We start from the raw sequence: 24,655 nt of genomic DNA, 5'->3' as shown, positions 1-24,655 counted from the left end.
ATTGCTTGTCATGTGCAACAATCTTTGTTGTTCTTTCTCTAATATATGAGGTGGTTAAAGTTGGGGTGTTAAAGTTCTTAATTGTTTTCTTAATTACTTAAGATAAAAATTCAATTTAATTTAATATTTCTTTTGCTTTGTTATGTTCCTATTCTTTGAAAACTAGTAGTAGAATTCTACTACTAGTAGTAATTTTCAGTTAACCAGTACCTTTCACATTCCACAAAAGTTCTAGAAAAATTAAATTATCTTTTTTTTTTTTTTTTAAATTTAATCATTACTTTTAATTCTGTGTAGCTGCACTGTGATTCTCCAGGTAAAATGCTGCTATTGTTTTTTTGTTGTTTTGTGGGAAGAAAAATATCCCCAAAGAAGAGACTAGATATAACAAAGGGGAAAAGGGAAGAGAAAAAATTTTAAACAAACTTTATACTCTACTTATTTGTGTCTAGCGTCTAGCCATCAACTTTTGCTGACAAATGTTTATAGCCCAATATGAAACGTAATCTCTCTAAATCTTTAGCTTAATTTGTATTTATCATGAAGTTTTAAGAATTCTACATGGCTGATTTATAAGACGTGTTTTATTAACATCGTCACAAAAATTAAGTAGTGTCAACTAAAAAGTATGGGATATATTGACCTTATGAAACATCTAAACCTTACTTATAAAGTTAGAGGATAATTTTAATTTCTAAAAGTTTTCCTATGGTGAAAATCTGATAACATTTCATGGACTTTTCTGATATTGAGTGATATGTGTTGTCATAGTTATAACTGTAATCTCCACTAAATTTTATTCTGTCAAAAAGACTTTTCTTTTTTACCAGGTGGGGTTTATCTGGAAAGAAGTTTATGAAGGAAAATTCTGCAAGTCATAAAATTAGATTGTGGTTCTGATTTTCTTAGCCATTTAAATGCACCATATCTATTTATCTGCTTAGCATAAACTATATTATGCTTCATAAGATTACATTTGATTCTTCATTATCATGAAGGACCAGGGCCTTTCTACTCTGAACCCAGTACTCCATCCCCTTTTACTTTGTCCTTAAATAATAGATCTTCAAATTTTTTACAAATGATAGTGAACTTGTAGTTCCTGATTGCTTTGCTAATGACACCTCACTCAATCATTTTCTTATCTTGCTATATAGGTTGTAGTTGTGTCCATTGTTAGATTATCTAGTATTGATACAATTTATGAACTTTCAGAGACAAAAATTACTTTTTGGGATTAAATCATTATATCTTACCAAATATATTTAATAAATGTTACTGAATAAAATAAATTTCTTTTTCTAATTCTGTTGCAATAAGGTACTTGTAACAATTCAAGGAACTTCTCTGCTTACAAAATAAAATAATCATTGTTAAAAGAATATAAGTTTTTTGAGGCCATGAACTTTTTGTATTTTGTCTGTCTCATATGTGCCACACATGTAGTAGGCACTTGAAATTCTTATTTGATGAAATACTACGAAATTCAGATTAAATTAAAACTTAGAGAAAGATTTTTTTTGTAATGATGAGAGTTTAGTTATGAGAACATTAGAGTACATTTGTAAAGTCGTTATTCCACTAAAATTTTATGAAGGAAAAATGTTAATTGCATTAAAATATATGGCTTTTGTAGATTATTAAACTAAACCCCTTTATAGATTAAATTTAAACCAAATGAATTTCACTAAATTTTATGTATTTATCCTGAATGTAGATACAGCTAACTTTTTATTTGTATGTTTTGTTGTGGGTGTCTTTGAGACACAGAGAATTGAATTTAGAAGACCTGGGTTCAAATAGCTCTCTTACAGAGAGCTGTATGTTTCTTACAAAGTGACATGAATTTCCTGAACCTCAATTTAATCACCTTTGAAAAGGGGTATCCTTTTCAAAACAGTCTGTCCTATTGGATTGTTTTAAGAAAAGCATAATATAAAGATTAAAATGCTATATGAATATGACCTAATATTTAAAGGATTTTTTTTTCTTGACAGCTTCTTTGCAATATTGGCCACAGTGAAGAAAAGCTAGGTTTTAATTATGAGCATATCATAATATGGTAAGTTTCTTGAAATCTTTTCTGAATTATAATCTAACATTTTGAAGTCTATGCATTTTTAAAGTACTGACATTATAGACTTAACATATTAAGATATTTAATAGATTAAATATAGTTGTAAAAATTAAATAATTTTATTTTATACATTTAGAAGAGGTATGAAATTCAAAAATAGGTTTTGGTTATGTATAAAAATCAAGTACCTTATCTGATATTTGACATATATTTGGAGTTTTGAGATTTGAAAATTTCTTTTCCAGATTATGAGAAATGAAAGTTAATTCAAAGTATCAACATGGTATTTTGTATATGTTAAATATAGATAAGAATGTGGATTTTTTTTTTTGTTTTGTTTTGTTTTCATCAGTTTGCGATTAGCTTTACTGAATGAAGCAAAAGAAGTACGAGCAGCAGGATTACGAGCCCTTCGATATCTCATCCGAGACTCAAGTATTCTGCAGAAGGTGCTAAAGTTGAAAGTGGATTATTTAATAGCTAGGTAATTTTCTACAGTTGCCTTTTTTGTTTTGCATTTCTTTAGCAATAGAATAATGTACACAAAGAAACTTTTAGAGAAATTATTTCTTGGTTCTAAAAATCCATTAATTGTTCATTTGAAATAATAAAAAACTATAAAAGCATGTTTACATACAGCAAATATACTTTAACTGTCATGTAAGAATGTTTTTTTATATATATATAGAGATATAGATATAGATATACATACACTTTTAGATTATTTACATTTTATAATCTTTATAAGGCATCATTTTGCTTTCATATAAGAAGCTTTAAAATGTGCAAGAATAGTTTAACTGAAATTGGGTTGAAGAAAAATTTATTTGAGTAAGATTTTCCAAATTATGTCAAGGTAGATAAACTAAATTAAAATTTAGGGTTTGCATCATATAGGGATAGACAGTTATAATGGCCAGAATATATATATACTCCCTTTTATTAAACTTGATCCACATTAATATTCTAAAGAAACTACTTCGGGGAAACAAAGTATTTTTTTTTAATTTTAGAATATTTGAAATGTAGCGTTCTTGAAGTTGGACCAGGTTAGAAAAGTTTCTCTTAACACTTAGCCAATTTCATTTCACAACTAATTCTGTTGACATGTCTGTAATTGTGTTTCTATGAATTTTTTGTCTTTTTCTGTTTTTTTAATAAGAAAATAAATATTTCAATATAAATATTTTTCATTGGAGATATAAATATTAACCAATTAAGCATTATGAAAATATTTCTTGGATATCTAAAAGCTCAGTTAAAAGAATATTCTTTTCCTTTGGGTAAATACCATATTGACATTGTATTTATAGCTATCTCATTATAAAACTAGTTTGCATATAAAAATATTATCTAATCGGAATTTTGCTTATTAATATCCTGCATAGGTGCATTGACATACAACAGAGCAACGAGGTAGAGAGGACGCAAGCACTTCGATTAGTCAGAAAGGTATGACAATTGTCTTGATGCATTTTTTCTCAACACAGCATATTTATTAAGCATTTACTGTGTACCAGACAATGTGCTAAGCTTTGGGGATACATAGGAAGGCAAAAACAGTCCTTGCCTTTAAGATGCTCACATCCTTTTTAGGAAATAATGAAAGTATGTCTCATATGTCTTATATTAGACATAGAGTAGTTTGGAGATAATTACTCATCCATTTTTGATGAAGGTAGGGATGTTTTTTATAATTACTACTTCCTTATTTAAAGTTCATTAATTTTACAATGCATTTTTTAATGATAAATATATCTTCAATATTAATTTGTTTATAAAAATATCAGTGAAATCATAAGTATAAATCAGAAATTTATCTCTCTTAATCCATCTAGTTATATCATGCCTTCTTCTTTTTTATATAGAATTTTTAAAAAATATTTTTCTAAATCACATATAAAAACAAATTTTAACATGCACTGTGTTTTTTTAAGCTTTGACTTCCAAATTCTATCTCTGTCCTTTTCCTTCTCCCTGAGATAACAAGCAAACTGATACAGATTATGTCTTTGGTCATATAAAACATTTCCATGTTAGTCATTTTGTGGAACAAAACTTAAATCAAGAAAACAAAAGAAAAAAAAAAAATAATGTGTTTTAGTTTATTCAAATTCTACTAATTCTTTCTCTGAAGGTAGATAGCATGTTTCATCATGAGTCTTCTGGTTTTGCCTTAGATTGCTGTATTGCTGAGAACAGTTAAGTTCAGTATATAACATTTCTATTACTGTGTTCCATGTCTGTTCACTTCACTCTGTATGAGTTCATGTAAGCCTTTCTAGGCTTTTCTGAAATCATTCTGTTCTTCATTTTTTATAGCACAACAGTATTTCATTATAATTATATGATACAACTTGTTCAGCTATTCCCCAATTGAGAGTTATCCCTTCAATTTCTAACTTTTTCATCACTACAAAACAATTGCTTTTTTGTGCAAAAAGGTTCTTTTCCCTGTTATGAATTTCTTTTAAGATACAGATCTGGCAATCATATTGCTGGATCAAAGGATACGTGGAGTTGGATTGCTCTACAAAATGGTTGGATCAGTTCACAGCTTCATCAAACAGTGCATTAGTGTTGGTGCATTTTTATTTCCTAACTTTTTCATTGAAATAGTTTTCTCTCATACTAAAATGTGTCAGGAATTTCCACACTTGTTCTCTACATTGATGGGATCATAGTGCTATACCACTTTCCCACTCCTACCTTTTCCCACTACTATAACCAAATCATTATATTTTTATGATAATATAAAAAACTGTATCTGTCATACTGGAAAACTTTATTAGAGCCAAGAGGTAATAGGAAACCATTGAAAGTTTTTTTTCATGGAGTAACATGATCTGATCTGTACTTAATGCAGGTTATTTTGGCAACTGTTTAGAATGCTTTGGAGAGGAGAGAAACTGAAAGCACAGAGACCCAATTACAAGGCTATACAAGGCTATGGAGAGTGTGAAAAATGCTGTAGCAGGAGAAAAACAGATGAGATGTAGTTGTTAATAGAGAAGGAAGTGTTAGGGATGAGTTTAACGTTACAGCCATGGGCAACCAGAAAGATTGTAGTGTCTAAAAGAAAAGTATGGAAGGGAAGAATGGAGAGTGGGCAGGGGGGAGAAGGGCAGAAGTGATGATCTTTACTTTGGGATTGTTGAGTTGGAGATCCCTTTGTTCACATAAATAAGAGCCGAGACAGCAGCTGTATGGGTGAACCAAGAGAACTGTTAAGGCAGGAAGAACAATTGGAGAGGGAAACACAGATGCCAGGGTAAATGGCAGTTATATTTGGAATGACCAGAGGTAGGTTTAGGGTTATAGAGAGACAAAGTGAGGCCTTAGCAAGAATGAAAAATGGAAAGAACAGGTGACCATGTCCTACAAGCAATGAATTCTTTTGGGTTATAGCTGAAGAGAAAAATGAGGTCCAAATTTGAGGACTGTCTATATTCACAGATGACATTATTGGGGGGTAGAATAGAGAGAGATAAGAGCCTTGGAGGAGCAGCAAAAGAGATTTGAGTTTTCAGACAGGTAGGATAGAGTACCTAGGAGCAGGAGTAAATCAATTGTGTCAAAAGCTGTTGAGGTTCAAAAAAGATGAGAACTGAGAAAGAGTCTTTAGATTTAGCATTTAAGGTATTTTTAGGTACCATCTATAGAATGTGTGTGTGTGATTGGAAGTCTGAGGACCTGAAAGCAATAGAGTAGAGAGCATTATTTCTAGGAGTTTAATAGTTGATCAATCAAAATAAATTTATTAACTGCATGCTATGTCCCAGGCACTATGATAAGTCTTGGACAAAAGAAGCAATATAGAGTCTTTCTCCTTAAGGAGCTTGCAGTCTAATGTCGGGGCAAGGAAGGAAATTGGATAACATACAAACAGATATATACAAAGTAAATTATATACAGGATAAATAAGAAATAATTAACTGACAAGACTTCTTATAAAAGGTCAGATTTTAGCAGTAACTTAATAGAAGCTAGAGAAATTAGAGCTAAGTAGGGAGAGTGTTCAAGTCATGGGGCCCAATGAGAAAGAATGCCCAGAACCAAAAGATAGAGTTTGTTATTCATGGGACAGCCAGGAGGCCAGTGCCTCTGTATCAGTGTATATTGGGGAATCATAAGAAGTAGGAAGTACCCAAGTCATGAAGGACTTTGAAGAACAAGCAGAACATTTTACATTTACTCTTGGAGACAAAAGGAAATCACTAGTTTCTTGAATATGGGATGTGATCAGATCTGTGTTTTATGAAAAATCACTTTAATGGTTTAATGGAGAATGAATGGATTGGAGTGGGGAGAGACTGGAGGTAGGAAGACCCACCAATAGACTGTTGCAATAATCAAGTCTGTGAAGTGATGAGGGCTTGCACTAGATGGTGGCAGTGTCAGAGGAGACAAGTAGGGGAGGATTTAAGAGATGTTTCAAAAGTGAATTGAAAGACAGTGTGGGAAGTGAGAGAGATGAGGAATCTAAGATGATTCTAGATTGTCTGAGCCTGAAAGACTGTGAGGAGGATTGTGTTATCCTCTACATAGAAGGTAGGAATGAGAAAGGATTCAGAGAGAAAGATAATGAGTTGTGTTTTGGGTACAGTGAGTTTGTGGTGTCTACTGGACATCCATTTTAAAATGTTAAACAGTTGAAAATTCAAGATTGCAGGTCAGTTTAGAGATTGAAGCAAGAACAGTAGATTTGAGAGTCGTCAGAATAGAGATGGTAATTAAATCCCTGGAAGCTGATAAAAATCACTGAATGAAGTAGTATAAAAGGAAAAGAAAAGATCTGGAACATAACTCTGAGGTACACCTGTGGTTAGAAGTTGTGATCTGGAGGAGGATCTAGCAAAGGGACAAAGGAGGGTTCAAATAGGTATGAGGAAAACCCAAAGAAAATGGTAACATGAAATCCTAGAGATGAGAGAATATCTAGGAGGAAAAAAATGATCATCATTGTCAAAGGCTGCAAAGAGGTCAAGGAGAATGAAGATTGAGAAAAGGCCACTGTATGTGGCAACATAGTAGCAACTAACTTTGTAGAGAACAGTTTCAGTGAAATGACAAGGTCAGAAACCAAATTGTAAGGGGTTAAGAGGAGAATGACAGTGGAAGATACCTGACTCCTTTGAGTTTACCTATAAAGGCACGAAGAGATATAGAGTGATAGTTATCAGGTGTGGGTCAAAGAAGGGTTTGTTTCCTTGTTTTTGTTTTAAGATGGGGAGGCATGGACATGTTTGTAAGCAGTAGGAGAGAGAGATTGAAAATAATAATGCATATGATTGAATGGGTAATCTTGGAATGAGAACTGCAATGGGATCACTTGAACAAGTAGAGGGATTAAGATTAGCCTTGGTAAAGAGTAAAGCTACTTCAAATGTGAAATGGATAGAGGAAAGAGTTAACAGAAGACATCTGAATGATAGGAGATGAGAAGAGGGAATTGCAGAGAGCAGGAGCCATAGGAATTTTGAGAAAGGATGAAAAGATTTAGAAAAGGAATTGTGATCTTAAAGGAGAGAAAGAAACCCACATGTGCAAAAACGTTTGTAGTAGCAAGAAACTGGAAACTGAGTGGATGTCCATCAGCTGGGGAATGGCTGAATAAATTATGGCATATGAATGTTAAGGAATATTATTGTTCTATAAGAAACAATCAGGAGGATGATTTCAGAGAGACCTGGAGAGACTTACATGAATTGATGCTAAGTGAAATAAGCAGAACCAGGAGGTAACTGTACATGGCAACAGCATTATACAATGATCAGTTCTAATGGATGTGGCTCTTTTCAACAGTGAGATGATTCAGGCCAATCTCAGTGATCTTGTGATGAAGAGAGCCATCTACACCCGAGAGAAGACTGTAGGAACTGCTTGTGGATCACAAAATAGCATTTTCACTCTTTGTTATTGTTTGTTTGCATTTTATTTTCTTATTTCCCTTTTTGATCTGATTTTTCTTGTACAAGATAATTGTATAAATAATATATGCATATATTGGATTTAACATACATTTTTAACATGTTTAACATATATTGGATTACTTGACTTCTAGGGGAAGGGAGGTGCGGGGATTTGGAACACAAGGTTTTGCCAGGGTCAGTATTGAAAAATTATCCATGCATATGTTTTGAAAATAAAAAAGCTTTAATTAAAAGAAAAGTTGTGGAGATTGAGTTATTTAGTTGATAAGGGAGGTATAATAGGATTGCCTGGCAGCATTAAGAACCCATTTGAGGTTATATAAAATAAATTTATGGTGTACCCACTCAGATTTTAGTTTCTTCACCTTCATTCAGCTGCATGTGGATAATAATGAGATGGCGAGTGGTGGGAGTGATCCAAAGCTAAGACTCTAGGTATAATTGAAAAAAGGTTGAGGTGGGGCTAGGAACTAAAGAGAGAGGACCATTTATAGTTGAAATATTTCACCAGAGAGTGAAGATGGTGAAGAGAAGGGAGATAGTCTGGAAGAGAGTAAGAGGTTGGAAGTCAACAGATGAAGAATAGTGTGAGCTAAGGAAAGACAGAAATTTCAATATATTATGGTTTAAAAGAGAATTTCAGAATTCCTGCACATGAATGGTGTATTTGTGGATGATAGCAAGATCAAGGGGTATGACTATCTTTATGTCTCAGACTGAGGTAAGATAGAGCAGGCATGGTAACTAGTTTGGAGAACTGAGTGGTTAGTGTATTTGAGAGAGAATCAATATATATGTAGAATTCTTCTAGCATGGATCAAGTGAGCAAACTCGGTGAAGAAAAAGAAGGACCTTGGGGTCTATTGAATAACAGCTACCAAAATTTTGACTGGGTGGTAGATATGAATAGCATGAACCTCAAAGAATGCATAGTAGTAAAAGTGAAAAATCAATTTTTAAAAGTTTGAGAAAAAATGAAAGGATTAGGTGAGATTTTTTTTTTAAGATTATAATGATATTAATAGAAAACAGGAAGAAATCAGCAGTCAGTTGGAATGATGTAGTTCATAGGAGTTGAAGATATTGATGGAATTAGGAGGCCACAATATTTGAGGGGACAACATATAAAATCTCTAAGGTCTGATGTGGTAGTAGGGGTAGAGAAGAAGCCTGAGCCAGGTGTCTTTAAAAAAAAAAAAAAAAAAAAAAAAAAAAGGAAGAATGGAGGCTTAAGTTTTTAGTAATAAATCATATAGAGTGGAATAGACAGTGAAATAAACTTACAAAGGAGGACCAAGAGATTTGTGAATAGACATAGGACTGTAGATTTAAAATCAAAATATCTTCTTGGCCAACTCCCCAATTTTGCAGGAGAGAACTAAGGCCCAGAAAACTTAAATGACTTGCCCAAATTTACACAGTTAATTGTGAAACTGGAATTTGAATCAAAGGCCTCTGACTTTAAATTCAGTGCTTATTTTACTGTGTCTCACTGTCTCCCATCATCTTAATGAGTGAGTCAAACTTAGATGAAGAGATCCAATTAAAGGAAACTAAGATATAACTAAGAAATAGGAAAGAAAACCAGGAAAGAGCTGTCTCTCAAAAAATCTAGAGAGAAAGTGAATAAATAAGGACAAAACTTTTAGAGAAGTCAAGAAGAACAAGGATTGAGAATAGGTTATAAATGTTACAGCAAGGTCAAAGAGGATAAAGACTGAAATAAAATCTTAGAAATCGGTAATTAATAGATCATTGATAACCTTGAATTAATTGATACATTGTAATCCAGATTTCAAGTTAATGAAGAATAGAAGATATTGATGAGTGGAAAATGGAGATAGTTTATATAGAAAGTATATTTTTATATATCTATCTATATATAAATTATCTGGGTTGGGGGGTGACAGGAAGTATGTGTGATGTTTATTTAAGGTGCTGGTGAGCTGCGTAGGAGGAAATATCCAATAGGTGGTAAATGTGATTTTAAAGAAATTATGTTGTATTCTGCCTAGTAGTTAAATTTGTAGAAACAGATAAATTAACAATGGAGAAAGCATAAATAAGAAGCAGCAGTTTTTAGTGGATAAGAAATAAAAGGAATCAACAAAATACTACCTCATCTGTATAATCTTGAGCAAGTTCCTTTACCTATCCTGATTTTGATTTTGTCATCTATTAAAAGAATGAGGAAATTATATTAAATTGTCTCTAAGGAAACCTTAGCTGTAAGTCCTACAAAACTATGTTAAATTTTCTGCTGTATAACAATATGCTCAATATAAAATAAATCCCCTTAAATACATAATCTTGGAAAATTTCTTCCTGTAGTCCATCCATGAATAGTATTTATATAAACAAATATTATGTATATGTATGTACTTAAGCCAAACATAGTGCTAGACATATAGTAGATCTGAAGAAATTCTTTTTGAAAAGAAAAAAAAATTGAAATGAAGAATTGAGACAGTTTATCTAAGGAAAAGATTCTGTTCAGTTCTATATTGTTAAAGCATTCATTAGTTACCATTTTTATCCTTTTTTGAAGTCCTTGTTGAGACAGAGGACACAAAACATATTCTTAGCATACATCTTTGAAGGATTGCAATAAGATTTGAATGTGTTAGTACTTAAATCTTAAAATATGTTAATTAGGAATTAATTCCATTTTCTGACTTTCTTCTCTCCCTGTCCTCTATCGTCTGTGCAGATGATCACTGTGAATGCTTCCCTGTTTCCCAGCTCTGTTGCCAACTCATTGATAGCTGTTGGAAACGATGGCCTTCAGGAAAGAGATAGAATGGTTCGAGCATGTATTGCCATTATCTGTGAACTAGGTAAGAATTATCCACAAATAGAATAAAAGTGTAATTCTTTCTAAAGTATGTCATATTTCTCAGTCATTTAAAAAATAAATTTTTAGTCATTGCATTAGTAATATATAAAAAGTAATGGTAAGAGCCTGTGATTGATGAAATAGAGTTAGTTATTCATCAATAGATCAGGTACTCTTCTTGAAATAAGATATTGGTAAATATATCCAAGCTCATATCTAAATTCAATGTTAAATAAATTCTATTGACTTGCAGTATGATGATGAACACTCAGTTGGCCAAGTTAAAAGAGAAAACTAATAATATTTAATATACCCATAAATTGATAAAAGTAGGGAACAGAAAAGTAAGATTAAAGGAGTGGGGAAAAAAATTACTAGTTCCTTACATTGTCTTATGAAGGGTGACTATAAAGTAATGAAGGTGGCTTATGATGTTACTAGTGGAAGCAAAAAAAATGGAATTATCATGACAAGGACTTTTGTTTGATCTTGAATTAGTAGCATTTCAAAAATCCATTGATCTTGTGCTGCTTGGTTGTGAAGAACATAGAATGAGTGCTAATTATATGAAGCAAAGAATAAATGTAAAATTTTATATGGTATAAAAATTTTTTAAAGACATTTGATACTTAAAAAAAAAAAAAAAACTTGAAATAAAATAAGATCAAGATCAAGAGTTCTTGACTTACCCAGAATATTCAAAGAAGGTAGTGAAGATAATAATAATAATGCCTGACTTGGTCATCAGTTAACCCACAGAATTAAATGAAAATGTTAAAAAAAATCCCAAGAAAAGCCTGATTGATACTGAGGATTAAACTGTGAGAATTATGGCTGAAGAGTTAAATTTCAGTGAAGAAAAAGATTCACACATCAGAAAACAAGGAAAATTTCTGCGAAGATTGTGCCATTCGGTTTGGAAGACAACAGGCACTGCAAGACTGGACTCACTTTATTCTTTTAAGGAAAGTTAAATAAAATAACATTTTTAAATTAATAATTGCTGATCATATATATTTTTGGTATGACCCAGAAACAAAGCATCAAAATCTACTGTGGAAATAACCAATTTTCCTGAGATCCAAGATTGTCAGCATATCATAGCCATAAATGAAAATTTTGGTTTTTTGCATTGCTGTGTATTGCTTCCCTTGTATAGCCTTGCTATATGTTTTGTGTGTCCTATTATGCTAAATTACAGGATAATACATATATGAAAATATTGATTTTACTCATTTTGACAAATGGATTATATGTTCTTGGACTTTGGCTAAATGGCTAAAACCATTTGCTCAATTTGTTATTTATAGTTCTTTCAATGACAAGTGAGCTCCACTTTTTTGAATAACAAATCTCTTGTGACTCTTAGTATTTCAAGAAGTAAGGGAATGATATGCCACCTTTTCTAATCAGTGTCAGGAGAGTTTGGTGACCCATTCATAGAAACAATGACGTAAAGTTCAAAATATTAACTCTTTTATCCAATAGAAATTATTTGCTCTTGATCACTTTTTAAAAAGGTAATGGCATCTCAAGCAGAAGACCAGAGTATCTAGGTATTAGTCCTGATTACTATTACTAAATCATCTATATCACCTGGGTCAAATTATAACCTCTCAATCTGGATTTCCTCATTTATTAAAAAATGTAGACTATACTATCTTGCCTTCATCATAAGAATTCTTACAAAGATAGAATGAGATGAGCTGTGTGAAATCCCATTGAAAGCTGTATAATAAGATATAAATTCTAATAATTATTTCATATTTACTCACATGGTATTCCTTCTGAAGGATGTCTGAGGAGGTTGTGAGGTACAGTAGAGAGAAAATTGATTTTGGAGTCAGATGACTTAAAATTAAACCTTGCTGAGTTTAAGTTTTCTCCACTATAAAAAGAGACAGTTGGACTGCTTCACTAGTCCCTTTGAACTCTAGATCTCTGATCTTATAATCTTTTTTCAGTTGAATCTTTTATAGAACTCGTACAGATCTGATTTAATGCTTATTTTATACATTAGTCTCTTCTTTTTTTTCTGTTAAAATTCATATTGATGACTAAGCATTGCTGAGACTTAGTCACTTACATAAGTCATTAGAACTAGAGGCAACTAAGTTTCCTCCTTTTTTGAGGAATTTTTCCAGAACTATGTATTCTAATATCATGCTTCTTCAGATTAAATTGAAATTTAAAACAGGATGAATTTTTGTTTTTCCTTCTTCTCTTTTGCCCTTATGAACTTTTCAGAACTAGAATTAAGTGGCTAAAATATTTTATTTTATTTGTTTTTTCTAAAAATTTGCTGCCTTCTGTGCAAGTATAAATGTGTTTAAGGTATATTTAATTAAGTCATCTTAACCTGAATACTTTTTACTCCCTCTATTCACAAATGTGGAAATTCACAGAAAGATGGAAGGGCTAATGTAACATAACTTAGAACAAACATTATTACATTTTGGAAAATACTTGAGATATATTATAAAGCATTGTTCATGATGACAACGTCAGTTATTAAAAGTTTCATATAGAAATACTGAAACTTTTCAAAAATTCTTTGCAGTGTATAAGGGGTGAATTGTGGCTCAGTGTTTGGCCTCTTCACCATGACTATATTCTGATTTACAGCAAATTTTCTGTGAAAAAAGATTTTGACCCCCAAAGAGTATTACTCAGCTTAATCCACCCACCTTATTTACCAGACATGGCTCCAAGTGACTCTTGGCTGTTTCCAAAAATCAAATCCACCCCAAAAGGATGAAAATTTGTCACCATTGAAAATATTCAAAAGAATGTGATGAAGGCTCTGAAGGCAATTCCAAAAGAGGAGTTAAAAATGCTTTGAGCAGTGGCCTGCAGCATTGGAATAAATGTGTAGCCTTCCAAGGTAATGACTTTGAAGGGGACAAACCTCTTTGATTTGTAACAAACCTCTGGTATGTTAAATCACTAGCATTACTTTATAGTCACACCTCATATGTAATGATTTATTAAATCTTAGATCATGTATTAAAGGAAAATAATTGCCATTTTTGTCTAAAATGTCTCTTTTGTTGTCTCACATGAATATTAATTTTATTATTGAATATTCAAATTGTAATTTACAAGTTTCAAATAATCTTTATAAATTTATGTGCAATCCACTTTAGTATCACTGAGCAGCAAAAAGGTCTTTGTTTTTAAATCATCCATCTTGTTACATATTCTGTATAATTATAATTACTTTTTTATTAATTACATACCTTGAGAGTTTTTTTTCCTAGTACAATTTATTTTTTACTTTACTTAAAAGTTTTATTTCTTTTCCTTTAGCACTTCAGAATCCGGAGGTGGTAGCTCTCCGAGGTGGACTAAGTACCATCCTAAAAAATGTGATTGATTGCCAATTAAGTCGAATAAATGAGGCCCTTATTACTACAGTTTTGCACCTTTTAAATCATCCAAAGACCCGACAGTATGTTCGAGCAGATGTAGAATTAGAGGTACACATTTTTCCTTTTTTTCAATTTTATACATTGACATTATTAATTTGAAATTTTTTAGAACACAGTATCTTTGCCATACTCACTAATATTTATTGTATAATTAAACCCTGTTCATTTTGTCTTCTTAGGGATTTATATTATTTGTGTTGATCTGAAAATTAACACGATTCTTTCTATGAAAAAAGGACTAAACAATCCCATTTATAAATTTATTAAGGCAGATTAAGAAGTCCTCCTCTATGAAATCCTTTGTTAACAGCTAAAGCCGTAAATTTTTTATTAGCTGTATTTCATGTGTTTCATTAATTTAGTTAGGCTTTCTCCCAGTTCATCTGAAACAGTGAGGTCAATTATGTGGAATATTTACTCCAAGTCCTGAGTTCAGGTAGATAAGGTTAAAGCAAAAGTGAAACAAAGTAGACTATGATGCTTACTTTTGTATATACATATTTTTTATCATTTACTATATGCTAGATTCTTTACTTTAAATTAGAGGCACAATCAAAGAGTGACTAACTGATTAGTAGAGGATGGTTAAAATGATAAATAACAACAGTGTTGATAAATTTTCAAATAATCACTGGTGATCCCTAGCCCTAATGAAGGCTCTTATATATGAGAATATTGTTGGATTAATCTGATAGCCTGATTATATTAAATTTATTAATTCAGTATGACTATTGGATATCTTTGGATATTTTGATTTTTATTTTTATGAAACTGATGTTATTAGCTTTTTATCATGAATTAATAGAATTACAAAATCATAGATTTAGATCTACAAAGGACTTGGTCTGTTGCTAGCCCAAGTTTTCCACATGCAGAAAGTAGCAGAACCAGTATTTAAACCCAAGACCCTTTGATTCCCCACTCTTATCTGCTGAATCACCGCCATTCTCCTTAAAAATAAATTCTGCATTCATTGTTTAAAGGTATCCTCTGGGTATAAACTAAAATCTGTGATGTTTTACAAGTGACATTTTAAAAAAAATCTTATTTGGAACAAGATTTTAGTTTTAAAATTGGAGAGATAGTAAACTGTTTAATTATTTGCACATAGTCAGGCCACAGGTTATCAATGTGTTAAAGTTTACAGTAAATTTTTTACCTTTGGATAGATTTACTTATATTTTGGGAGGGAAGGGGAAGGTTCTTATGAGATCATTTGAATCTGAAGTAGAGAAGAACAGTAATGAAGAAAGAAGTAATAAAATTATCCTCTTCCAAAGGGAGGAAAACATGGAAATAAAAATGAGTAGATATGAGTTCTTATTTCTTATCACCGCTGAAACAAGAATAATTTATCCTAACACATAGATGATTCTCACGATTTACAAAAATTCACTTCTTTCCTTGCATATTAACAGTGTACTAAGTGGAAAGAGTGTTCTTATCTGACTGAAAAAATTTGGGCTCAAAACTTGGCCCTGTTATTTTTATTTACTTATATGATCTTTTATCGAATCACTTGACTCGGCCTCAGTTTTCTCATTTACAAAGTAATAATCTTGGATTTCATGACCTATATCAATAGTTTTGTGATCCTAAAAATTCAGTAATACTGACTCATTCTTTTATTCAAAACATTGGTCTCCTTTCAGTCAAAGGTGTGTTTTTAATTTTGGTAGACACAAACTTGATTAGCATATACTTTCATTTTATCTGGACTTCTCTTTTTGTTCAACCTGTCTTGAATGTTGCTACCTATACTTTTTGTGTTCCCACTTAAAAATGTCCTATTTAAAAATTAAAAAAAAAAAATAAACTAAACTTTCCCCCAGGATTATTCTTTGTTTAGCAGTGGTTTTAATTTATTAATATTACCCTAGTTTAAATATTTAAACAAATTCTTTTGGAATATCATTGAAGAAGTGAAAGTGAATGTAGCTTATTGATTATAAATATAATATGACCATAACAAATACTCTTCTTCATTTTTAGAGAATCTTAGCACCATATACAGATTTTCACTATAGGCATAATCCAGACACAGCAGAAGGACAGCTCAAGTAAGTGCCAGATATCTCACAGCATGTTTTTTTTAATTTTATTTTTAAATTTTCAAAGTTCATATTGTGAGGAGTCTCTTGGATTCTCCTGAAATTTAAAAGGGATATAATGGACTCTGTACCCTTTTTTAACTAAATTTTTAAAAAATAGAAATGTAACATGAACTTATTATTAATAAGACATTCAAATATTGGATCTCTAATTGAGGGCATTAAAGCTTCAGTAATTATAATTTAAGATTTAAGATTTTAACTTTTTTTTTTTTTATTAATGAATATGGGGTAAAATGGGAATAACTTTACAGTATTTCATTTGTATGATATATTCTAAAAAATAAAGGATTGAGAGTAAAAGAAAAACCAGGGTTGGAAAAGCAAATGAAGATTGCTTTAACAGAGTAAATACTTGTTTCAAATCATGAAGACTTACGTTCAAATACCTCCCTTAATTAGCAGACATTTATTATGTACTTAACATGTGCTAGGAACTGTTAGACCCTTCAAATCCAAAGACAAAAGTGAAACCGTCCCTATCCTTAAAGAGCTTATTTTCCATCAAGGGAGATGGCATGTACATATGGAACAGTGTACAAAAGCAGTACAAAGCATATGTGAGGTCACCTAATGGGAAAGGTACAGGAGACCAGGAATGGCCTCCTATACATGTGACAGTCACTCAGTGATATGTGTGACTTCAGCAAGCCCCTTAACCTTTCAGTGCTCTGGGAACACTTTAAAGATAGAGTGTTAATTTTCTCAAAATGAGTTTCTTTTCGACATACATGTGATAGCAATACAAAAGTGAAAAAATCACCACCATAAGGGCATTTGAATATTACTGGAGGGTTGCAACATGTTCACAGATACAGGCAGTATATATGTACTCTGTTACTGGGTGAAAATTCACTGACAGCTTGGGAATAAGCTTTTTTTGGAGCAAGCAGTGAGTTGAGCTTGGAATGGAGCTCTCAGGTTCAAGTAGTAAAAGTGAGGTAAACAAACATAGCACCATGAGGATGGATTGGAGTAGAGACAGACTATGCAGAAATACTTATTAGGAAGCTATGAATTCTGGATGGTGGGTGATGAGGGTTGAGGAACAGGATGGTTGTGGAAGGAGAGAAAAAGTGATGGATTCAGGAGATGTTAAAAAAGTAGAATCAATAAAACTTGGCAACTGATTAGATATGAGGGGCAAAGGGAAAGAAAGAGGTGAGAATGATCCCTAAGTAGGGAATCTGAGTGACCAGAAAACGGTGGTACCTTCAACAGAAATAGAGAAAAGAAGAGAAAAAGATAAGAAAAGGTTGAATTTGTGATGTTTGTGAAATATCTAGGAAGTTGGTGTTATGGAAATGAGTTTCAAAAGAAATATTTTATAGACATTTAGATTTTGGCATCAGATGGAAGTTTGCATACAGATGATCACTGAATCAATGAGAAGTGATAAGATCACCTTGATAAAAAGTAGGGAGAGCCCTGAACAGAGTCATGAGTACTCTACATAAAGGGAGTACTGTATGGAAGGTAAATCTACAGAGGAGACTGATAGAATCACAAGTGTGGGTACTTCCCCCCCCAAAAAAAAAAAAAAAAAACTATATATGTATATATACATTTCTATGTGTCAAACTCAGAAGCTTTAAACTTTACCATTTTCACTACTTTGATTCCTAAATACTCTGTTTCTTAATAGAGAAGACCGAGAAGCACGGTTCCTAGCTAGTAAAATGGGAATAGTAGCAACATTCCGATCATGGGCAGGTAAGTTCCCTCTCTCTCCCCTCAAGAATTATGACTTAAAAATTCCTTATCAAATTTTAGAATCTTCTTGTTACATATAACTCCCTCTTTTCCTTCTCCATTTAAAGACAAGTGCTGAGCTTAATTTTCTCATTCAGATTCCAGATAGCATTAATACTTAGTATTTTGGGTCTATTAAAAGGATACTAGTGGCAATTAGGACAAGAATGGAAATGAGTGAATGGGGGGGGGGGGGGAGATCTTCGAATCTGATTTCAATGATAGGAGATACTTAAAGAATGTATATATGTATGACAAACAGCCATTCCCCAGTATATAAATGGTCAAATGATATGAACAAACTTCTCAATAAAGGAAATGCAAAGTATTCACAAATCAAAACAATCCCTAAGGTTTCCCTTCACATGCAAAAATGACAACTATATTGGAAGTGTTTTGGAAATTTAGGCAAAATAATAATACATTATTGGTGGAGCTGTGAAATGGTATAACCATTTTGGAAAGCAGTTTGGAACATAATAAATAAACAAACAAAAAATAAATAAAGTTACTAAAATGTTCATGCCCTTTGAACCAAAGAATCCATTAATATATGTATACCCCAAAGAAGCCATTGATAAGAAAAAAAATCTCCAGACACTCAAAAATATTTATAGCAGCAAATTTTGTCAGTTAAGAATTTGAAACAAAGTAGATGCCCTTCAATTAGTGAATGGCTAAGCAATTGTGGCAGTAAACAAAGTAATAGAATATTACTGTGCTATAAGAAATTTTATATGTGATGAATACCGCAAAGCATGGAAAGATATTTAAATAGGTGCAAAGTGAAGTCAACAGAAATGGAAATGAAAAGAACAATGAGCCCAAAAAATCAAAAGTAAATGTAAGAAAAGTATTAAGATCAAGTGGGACTTTAATAAAGAAATAGGAGAACTCCCTGAACTCTATCCTTTGGGAGGTGGAAAGTCCACAGGTCTTAGATATTGCACATTTTCAGACTTTTTCAATATACTGATCAAATGTGCTTACCTTTTTTTTTTTTTTTTTTTGGCGGGGTGGGGGCTCTTCTTACAAATAATATGTGTCATATGATGACTGAGACACTTAAGGGTCTTTTAAGACTACACAGGTACTCTGGTGATAGAAGAAACTGAAAATATCAATAAAAACCTATTTTAAAAAGTTAAAAATTTAATTGGGAATTACGCAACAAAAATAAATAAAAGTACACTTTTAAAAAAAGGAGAGGAGCTTTCTGTTTTCTTTGGGATTTTTATTCCCTCAGAAAATCATTTAGCAGTAGCCATAATGATTAAGTATTTAACTATATATAATTTGAGTTTGAAAACAATAAAAAAATTAAAATAATTTTATAACCTTATTCAATACAGAAGTTATTTGTAATCACTGAAAAATAATAATCTTTATACTATGATATTTGAATTTTAAAATTTTGAGTACAGCCAAATTTTTACAGATCTTATTCGTTGAAGTATTTGATTGCAGTAGGTATTAATGTTTCTTTTCTTACAGGTATAATTAGTTTATGTAAGCCTGGCAACTCTGGGATCCAGTCTCTAATTGGGGTACTTTGTATACCAAATATGGAAATACGGGTAGGTAAAATGCTTTGAGTGATTGTTTTTTCTCGACATTTTAGCCACACCTCTCTTCTTGACAAGGATCATGGATAGTACCGTAAATTTATGAAGGATTTTTAGAAGTCATCTAATACAACTGCCTCTTTCAGATAGGGAAACAGGAGCTCTTTTCTGAGCTCCTGCTAAAGGCCAACCTGGTATTAAAAGACAAGAATTAGGATACAAACTCAAGTCTTCTGATTCTAAATCAAATACATGATTCCTTGCCGCCCCTTTCAGTCAAAATAGAGACTCTGAAAATAAGGAAGATAGTATTTCTTAACACATTTTAGTGTAGTAGAAAACAGAAGGATGGAAATCAGGATAGCTGCTTTCCAGTTTTAGGCTTTATTTACTAGTTACATGACCCTGAGAAAGCAAATGATCATGATGGACCTATTGTCCTCATCTTTAAAAAGATGGGGTAGAACTAGATCATTGCTTGGATCCTTCCCACTGATCTATGGTTTTATGTTTATACATTTTGTACTCCTTTATATGGTTAGTATTTTGTCATATGTAGCAACACTTTGGTTACTATTATTTTTTTTAGTCATGTCCTCTTTATAACCCATTTTGGGTTTTCTTGGGAAAGATACAGGAGTGGTATGTCATTTCCTTCTCTAGCTCAGTTTTACAGATAAGAAAAAAATTGGGGCAAATAAGGTTAAATAACTTACCCAGGGTCACACCTAGGGTCTAAGGCCTGATTTGAACTCAGGTCTTCTTGATTACAAGTCTGGCACTTTATTCACTGTGCCATCCAGTTTTATTTGCTTGCTTTTTCCTTTAAAGAAAAATGTTCTATTACAAAGTGCCATTTTCAAAAATACTATTAGTGTTTGTGATTTTTTTTTTTTAATTAAGATTAGTAAAAATATACTGAATTACAAGGCACACTCATATCACAGGATATACTTAGAAACATAATGAAAGGCATTTGGGACCACTCAGTGAATGTTTTTGCCACTGATTCATTCCAGCTCAGTAAGAAGATGGACAATTACTTTGCCTGTCAGAACCCTCAGATAGATTTCTAAAATACTAAGAAATCTTTAGACAGGGAAAAGACAAGTCTAGCCCTTCCCCCTCTCAATTTTTTTACTCACAAATTTTGTAAATATTTTAGATATGTTTTCCTTCTTTTTCTTTTCATTGAAGCAAGAAAGAGCAAAAAGCATGTTGGGGTGGAGATGAATAGAGGTAGAAATAGTAACTATACAAAGAACAAAAAGAGACAAAAGAAGATAGGTAAATAGAAAGGAAGAGTAAGTTCGAGAGAGTATAGCATGGTAGAAAGAGAGGTAACCTTGGATTTAAGGAAGGCTTAAATTCTATATCTGACACAGTAGTTTTTTCATCATTTTCATCATCAGATCATTCTCAGTGTCCAATCAATTCTCTAAGACTGAATGTTGTACTGAAGACTTTGGCCTACATTAGAAGAGGAAGCTTCTCAATGGGATCACCTCACAAAGATAAAATGACATCTCTAGTTTTATTTTAAAGGAACAAAAAGATTGTGAACAAAAGATTGATCACTGAAAGTACATTGTGTTTTCAGTATTCTTTTGAACACTAGCCTTCTCTTTACTTTGTGCTTTAGTAAGTTGTAGTGGAAAAAATCAAGGTTTAGAGGAACTCTACTGGTAGTGTTACTGGATTCTTTATTGCTGTAGATTATAATATTATATATATTGGCTGATAGATTGGTTAGGCTCCATTGAGGCCAAGATGCCTACAGTTTTAGTCAGGTAGGAAATTTCATTTGTTTTATTTCCTTGACGCTCATTTTCAAAGTCTCTCATTCTTACTAATTTGTCTGTAATCATCCTACAGGAAAAAAGGCAGCTCATCCATAATAGACCAAAGCTATATTGTGTCCTCTTGCTTACAAAATCGGCTCACTGTTATATAGCTTACTACTAAATTCTTCTTTGATTCTTTCTAAGCTTCATAACTATAGGAGAGAATAGGCTTTCATTGCCACTATTATGCTGTACTCCAATTTTTCTACTATCCCCTCCCCCCTTGGTTTCACTGTGTCTGCTTTTCCTCTCAAATAAAAACTGTATATAGGACCAATGGTTTTTATAATTTCCTTTTAGCAAGAACATATCAGAGATTTAAAAATCAATAAAGGTACACATTTCTTGTTAAATGAAGGTTTTACACATAGTATTGGAGAGAGGACATTAGACTTGAAATCAGATGTCTTGGGTCCCAGGTTTTATGCTTTCTAACTGGGTGACTGGGCAAGGAATTTAACTCTTCTAAGCCTCATTTTCCTCTTCTGGAAAATAGTTCTACTGTCTACTTCACAAGACTATTGGAATGAAAAGAAAAGCTACATAAATGTGACATTGTCTTTTAATACTTACAGCGGGGTCTGCTTGAAGTTCTTTATGATATATTTCGTCTGCCTCTACCTGTTGTGACTGAAGAGTTCATTGAAGCACTGCTCAGTGTAGGTAGGTATTGAGAACAAGATGCAGTCATTGATTGACTCATCTTTTTCCTGCTAGAAACTATCATTTTATTATTGTTCAGTTATCCCTCCCACATAGTAGGGTGCAATGCCTCCCTGATCTGGAAAGTACACTTAAAATTTTTTGACCCTTAATACCAGGGGGGAAAATCTGAATTATTGTGGTATTAAAAATATTATTATAAAAAAGATATGTTGATATACAATATTAAATATACATTTTATGCATTTCTAAGTTTCTGAACTTTTTCTGTGTTGTCTACTGAACTTTGTGTGCCATCTGCAGCTTCTACAAAACTCCCATTTAATTTCTTATGCTGCTACATGATATATCAAAACCATAGCTTTAAAAAAAAATTAAAATTTAAATGCTGGCACATGATAAAGCAAAATCATGGTGGGAAAAAATATAGAAATACCTAGTTTTAAATTCTTTTTCTTTAGAAAATATTAATCTAACTAACAAAAAACATCATAAACTGCTCTATTATTTTCATTACATATCTCATTACATTATTACATTATATATCTCAGATAAACAGATAAATTCTATTCTTAAAATTTTTATTTAAATATCTAAATGTTTTGTATGAAGTCTTTCAAAATTTATACATGACAAAGATTGCAGTTGCTTTGTGGTATTATCATAATTAATTTTAAATTATAATTGCTTCAGATATAGTTAGGGTTCCCTTCAAAATTCCCTAGTAGCCAAAAAAACTTAAGATCTCTTAATTATTGATTTCCAGAACCCAGATTAATCCCATGTTAATGAGGATGACTATTTCCCACATAGGTGGGAGGGAACATAATAATGCCTAATTTATTCCTTTTTATAGTTACGAAAAGAATGATCAGATTGAAATGAAAAACTGTAACTCATTTTAAAACTTAATTATTTTTGTTTTTCTAGAAATCTAGAAACAATGTCTAAATATTTCACTATAGAGAGAAAAAATTTTAATAGCACTATCAATCAGTACCTGAGATTAAGGAATTTTAATTTTCTCTGTATATTTTCTTAACATACTTGTTTTCATTGATTTTTGAAATGAAAAAAGATAAAGAAAGGAAAAATCAAGTCTTACCACTTTTATTTTATAAATCAAAATAGGGAAAGATGTGGCTGGAAAAATTTCACATGAAAAATGACCAAGAAAGTAATTTTGAAATATATCCCAAAATATATTAAATTGTGCATATTCTTTGACCCTTTGATACTAGATCTATACTCCAAAGAGATCAAAGAAAGTAGAAAAAGATCTTTGTGTATAAAGTTATTTGTAGCAGCTTTTTTTGTGAAGGCAACAACACAGTTGGACAGTGAAAGCATTCTCAATTGGGAAATGGCTAAAAAACTTATTGTAAGTTAATATGATGAAATACTATTATTCTTAATTGATAAAGGGTTTGATTTCAGGAAAACAAAGAATATTTAGATAACTGATGCAAAATTAAAGTGAGCAGAACAATTTATACAGTAACAGTATTGTAAAGATAATCAACTTTAAAGGACTTAGTAACTAATCAGTTCACTGACCAGCCACAATTCTAAAGGACTTGTGGTGAAAGCTACTTTCCTCTAGACAGAGCAATTGAAGTCAGTGCAGATTGAAACATTTTTTCCTTCATTTTTTTCTTGTTTTATTTGAAGTGGGGAGTGAGGTGAAAAGATGTCTGAAGAGCAAAACTATATATATTTGAGTTGATTTTTTTGTTAATCCTTTCTTTCCAATGAGTAGAGGTTAGGGAGAAGAGGTGAAAATTTGGAAATGAAAATAAAATTTTAAAAAATAGCTTAGATTTTTTTTTTTAATGAATACACACACACACACACACACACACACACACACACACACACACACACCACAACACAACCCCCCCTCCCTCCACCCCCCAAGGGACTTAGGTAACTACAGGCTTATACAGTTTATAAATACATAGTTTACATAAGGAAGCAATGCCATCTGGCTTTTAGGTAAAATTCATTTAGTCTTGGAATACTTTGTAGTAGTATTTCTAAATTAGAGAGTACAGTCCTGGAATGTTGTTTTCAGTTCTGAATACTATCTTTATTAGGGAATTTGACAAACCATAGTGTGCCCAGCTTTCTCTATGTACTCTCTGGAGAGAAAAACTTGAAACAATGTTATTTGTGTGTTGTTATATCCTATCATATTGAAAAAACTGAATATTTAGCTTTGAGAGAATTTAGAATAAAACAAGTGTCTTTTAAGTGCTGGATTCTGTGCTAAGTACTAAGAAAAAGATAGCCTTTGCTCTCAGTGGGCTCACAGTCTGATAATAGGAAGACAATATGTAAACAACTAGGTACAAACAAACTATCTGCAGACTAAAGGAGAAATAGTCAAGTGGGAATGCATTAAGGTATTAGGAAAAGCTTCCTGGATAAGGTGGAATTTAGT

At 31.9% G+C, this 24,655-nt stretch overlaps 1 protein-coding gene across 1 annotated transcript in view; it reads left to right on the top strand.

Annotated features, from left to right (window-relative positions):
* Window positions 1–24,655, top strand: part of RICTOR (RPTOR independent companion of MTOR complex 2) — a 118,553-nt gene that overhangs the window by 52,581 nt on the left and 41,317 nt on the right. Inside the window, exons 4-12 of the mRNA XM_051990217.1 lie at window positions 1,998–2,062; window positions 2,430–2,561; window positions 3,466–3,529; window positions 10,721–10,847; window positions 14,156–14,325; window positions 16,270–16,337; window positions 18,034–18,101; window positions 19,635–19,717; window positions 22,125–22,212. Of these exons, the coding sequence (XP_051846177.1) occupies window positions 1,998–2,062; window positions 2,430–2,561; window positions 3,466–3,529; window positions 10,721–10,847; window positions 14,156–14,325; window positions 16,270–16,337; window positions 18,034–18,101; window positions 19,635–19,717; window positions 22,125–22,212 (865 nt within the window). The remainder of the gene's footprint in view (window positions 1–1,997; window positions 2,063–2,429; window positions 2,562–3,465; window positions 3,530–10,720; window positions 10,848–14,155; window positions 14,326–16,269; window positions 16,338–18,033; window positions 18,102–19,634; window positions 19,718–22,124; window positions 22,213–24,655) is intronic.

This window comes from Antechinus flavipes, chromosome 1 (assembly GCF_016432865.1).
Source record: "Antechinus flavipes isolate AdamAnt ecotype Samford, QLD, Australia chromosome 1, AdamAnt_v2, whole genome shotgun sequence".
In the NCBI taxonomy this organism is placed as follows: Eukaryota; Metazoa; Chordata; class Mammalia; order Dasyuromorphia; family Dasyuridae; genus Antechinus; species Antechinus flavipes.
Note: the sequence above shows the minus strand (reverse complement) of the source record. Positions and strands in the feature narration are given on the sequence as shown.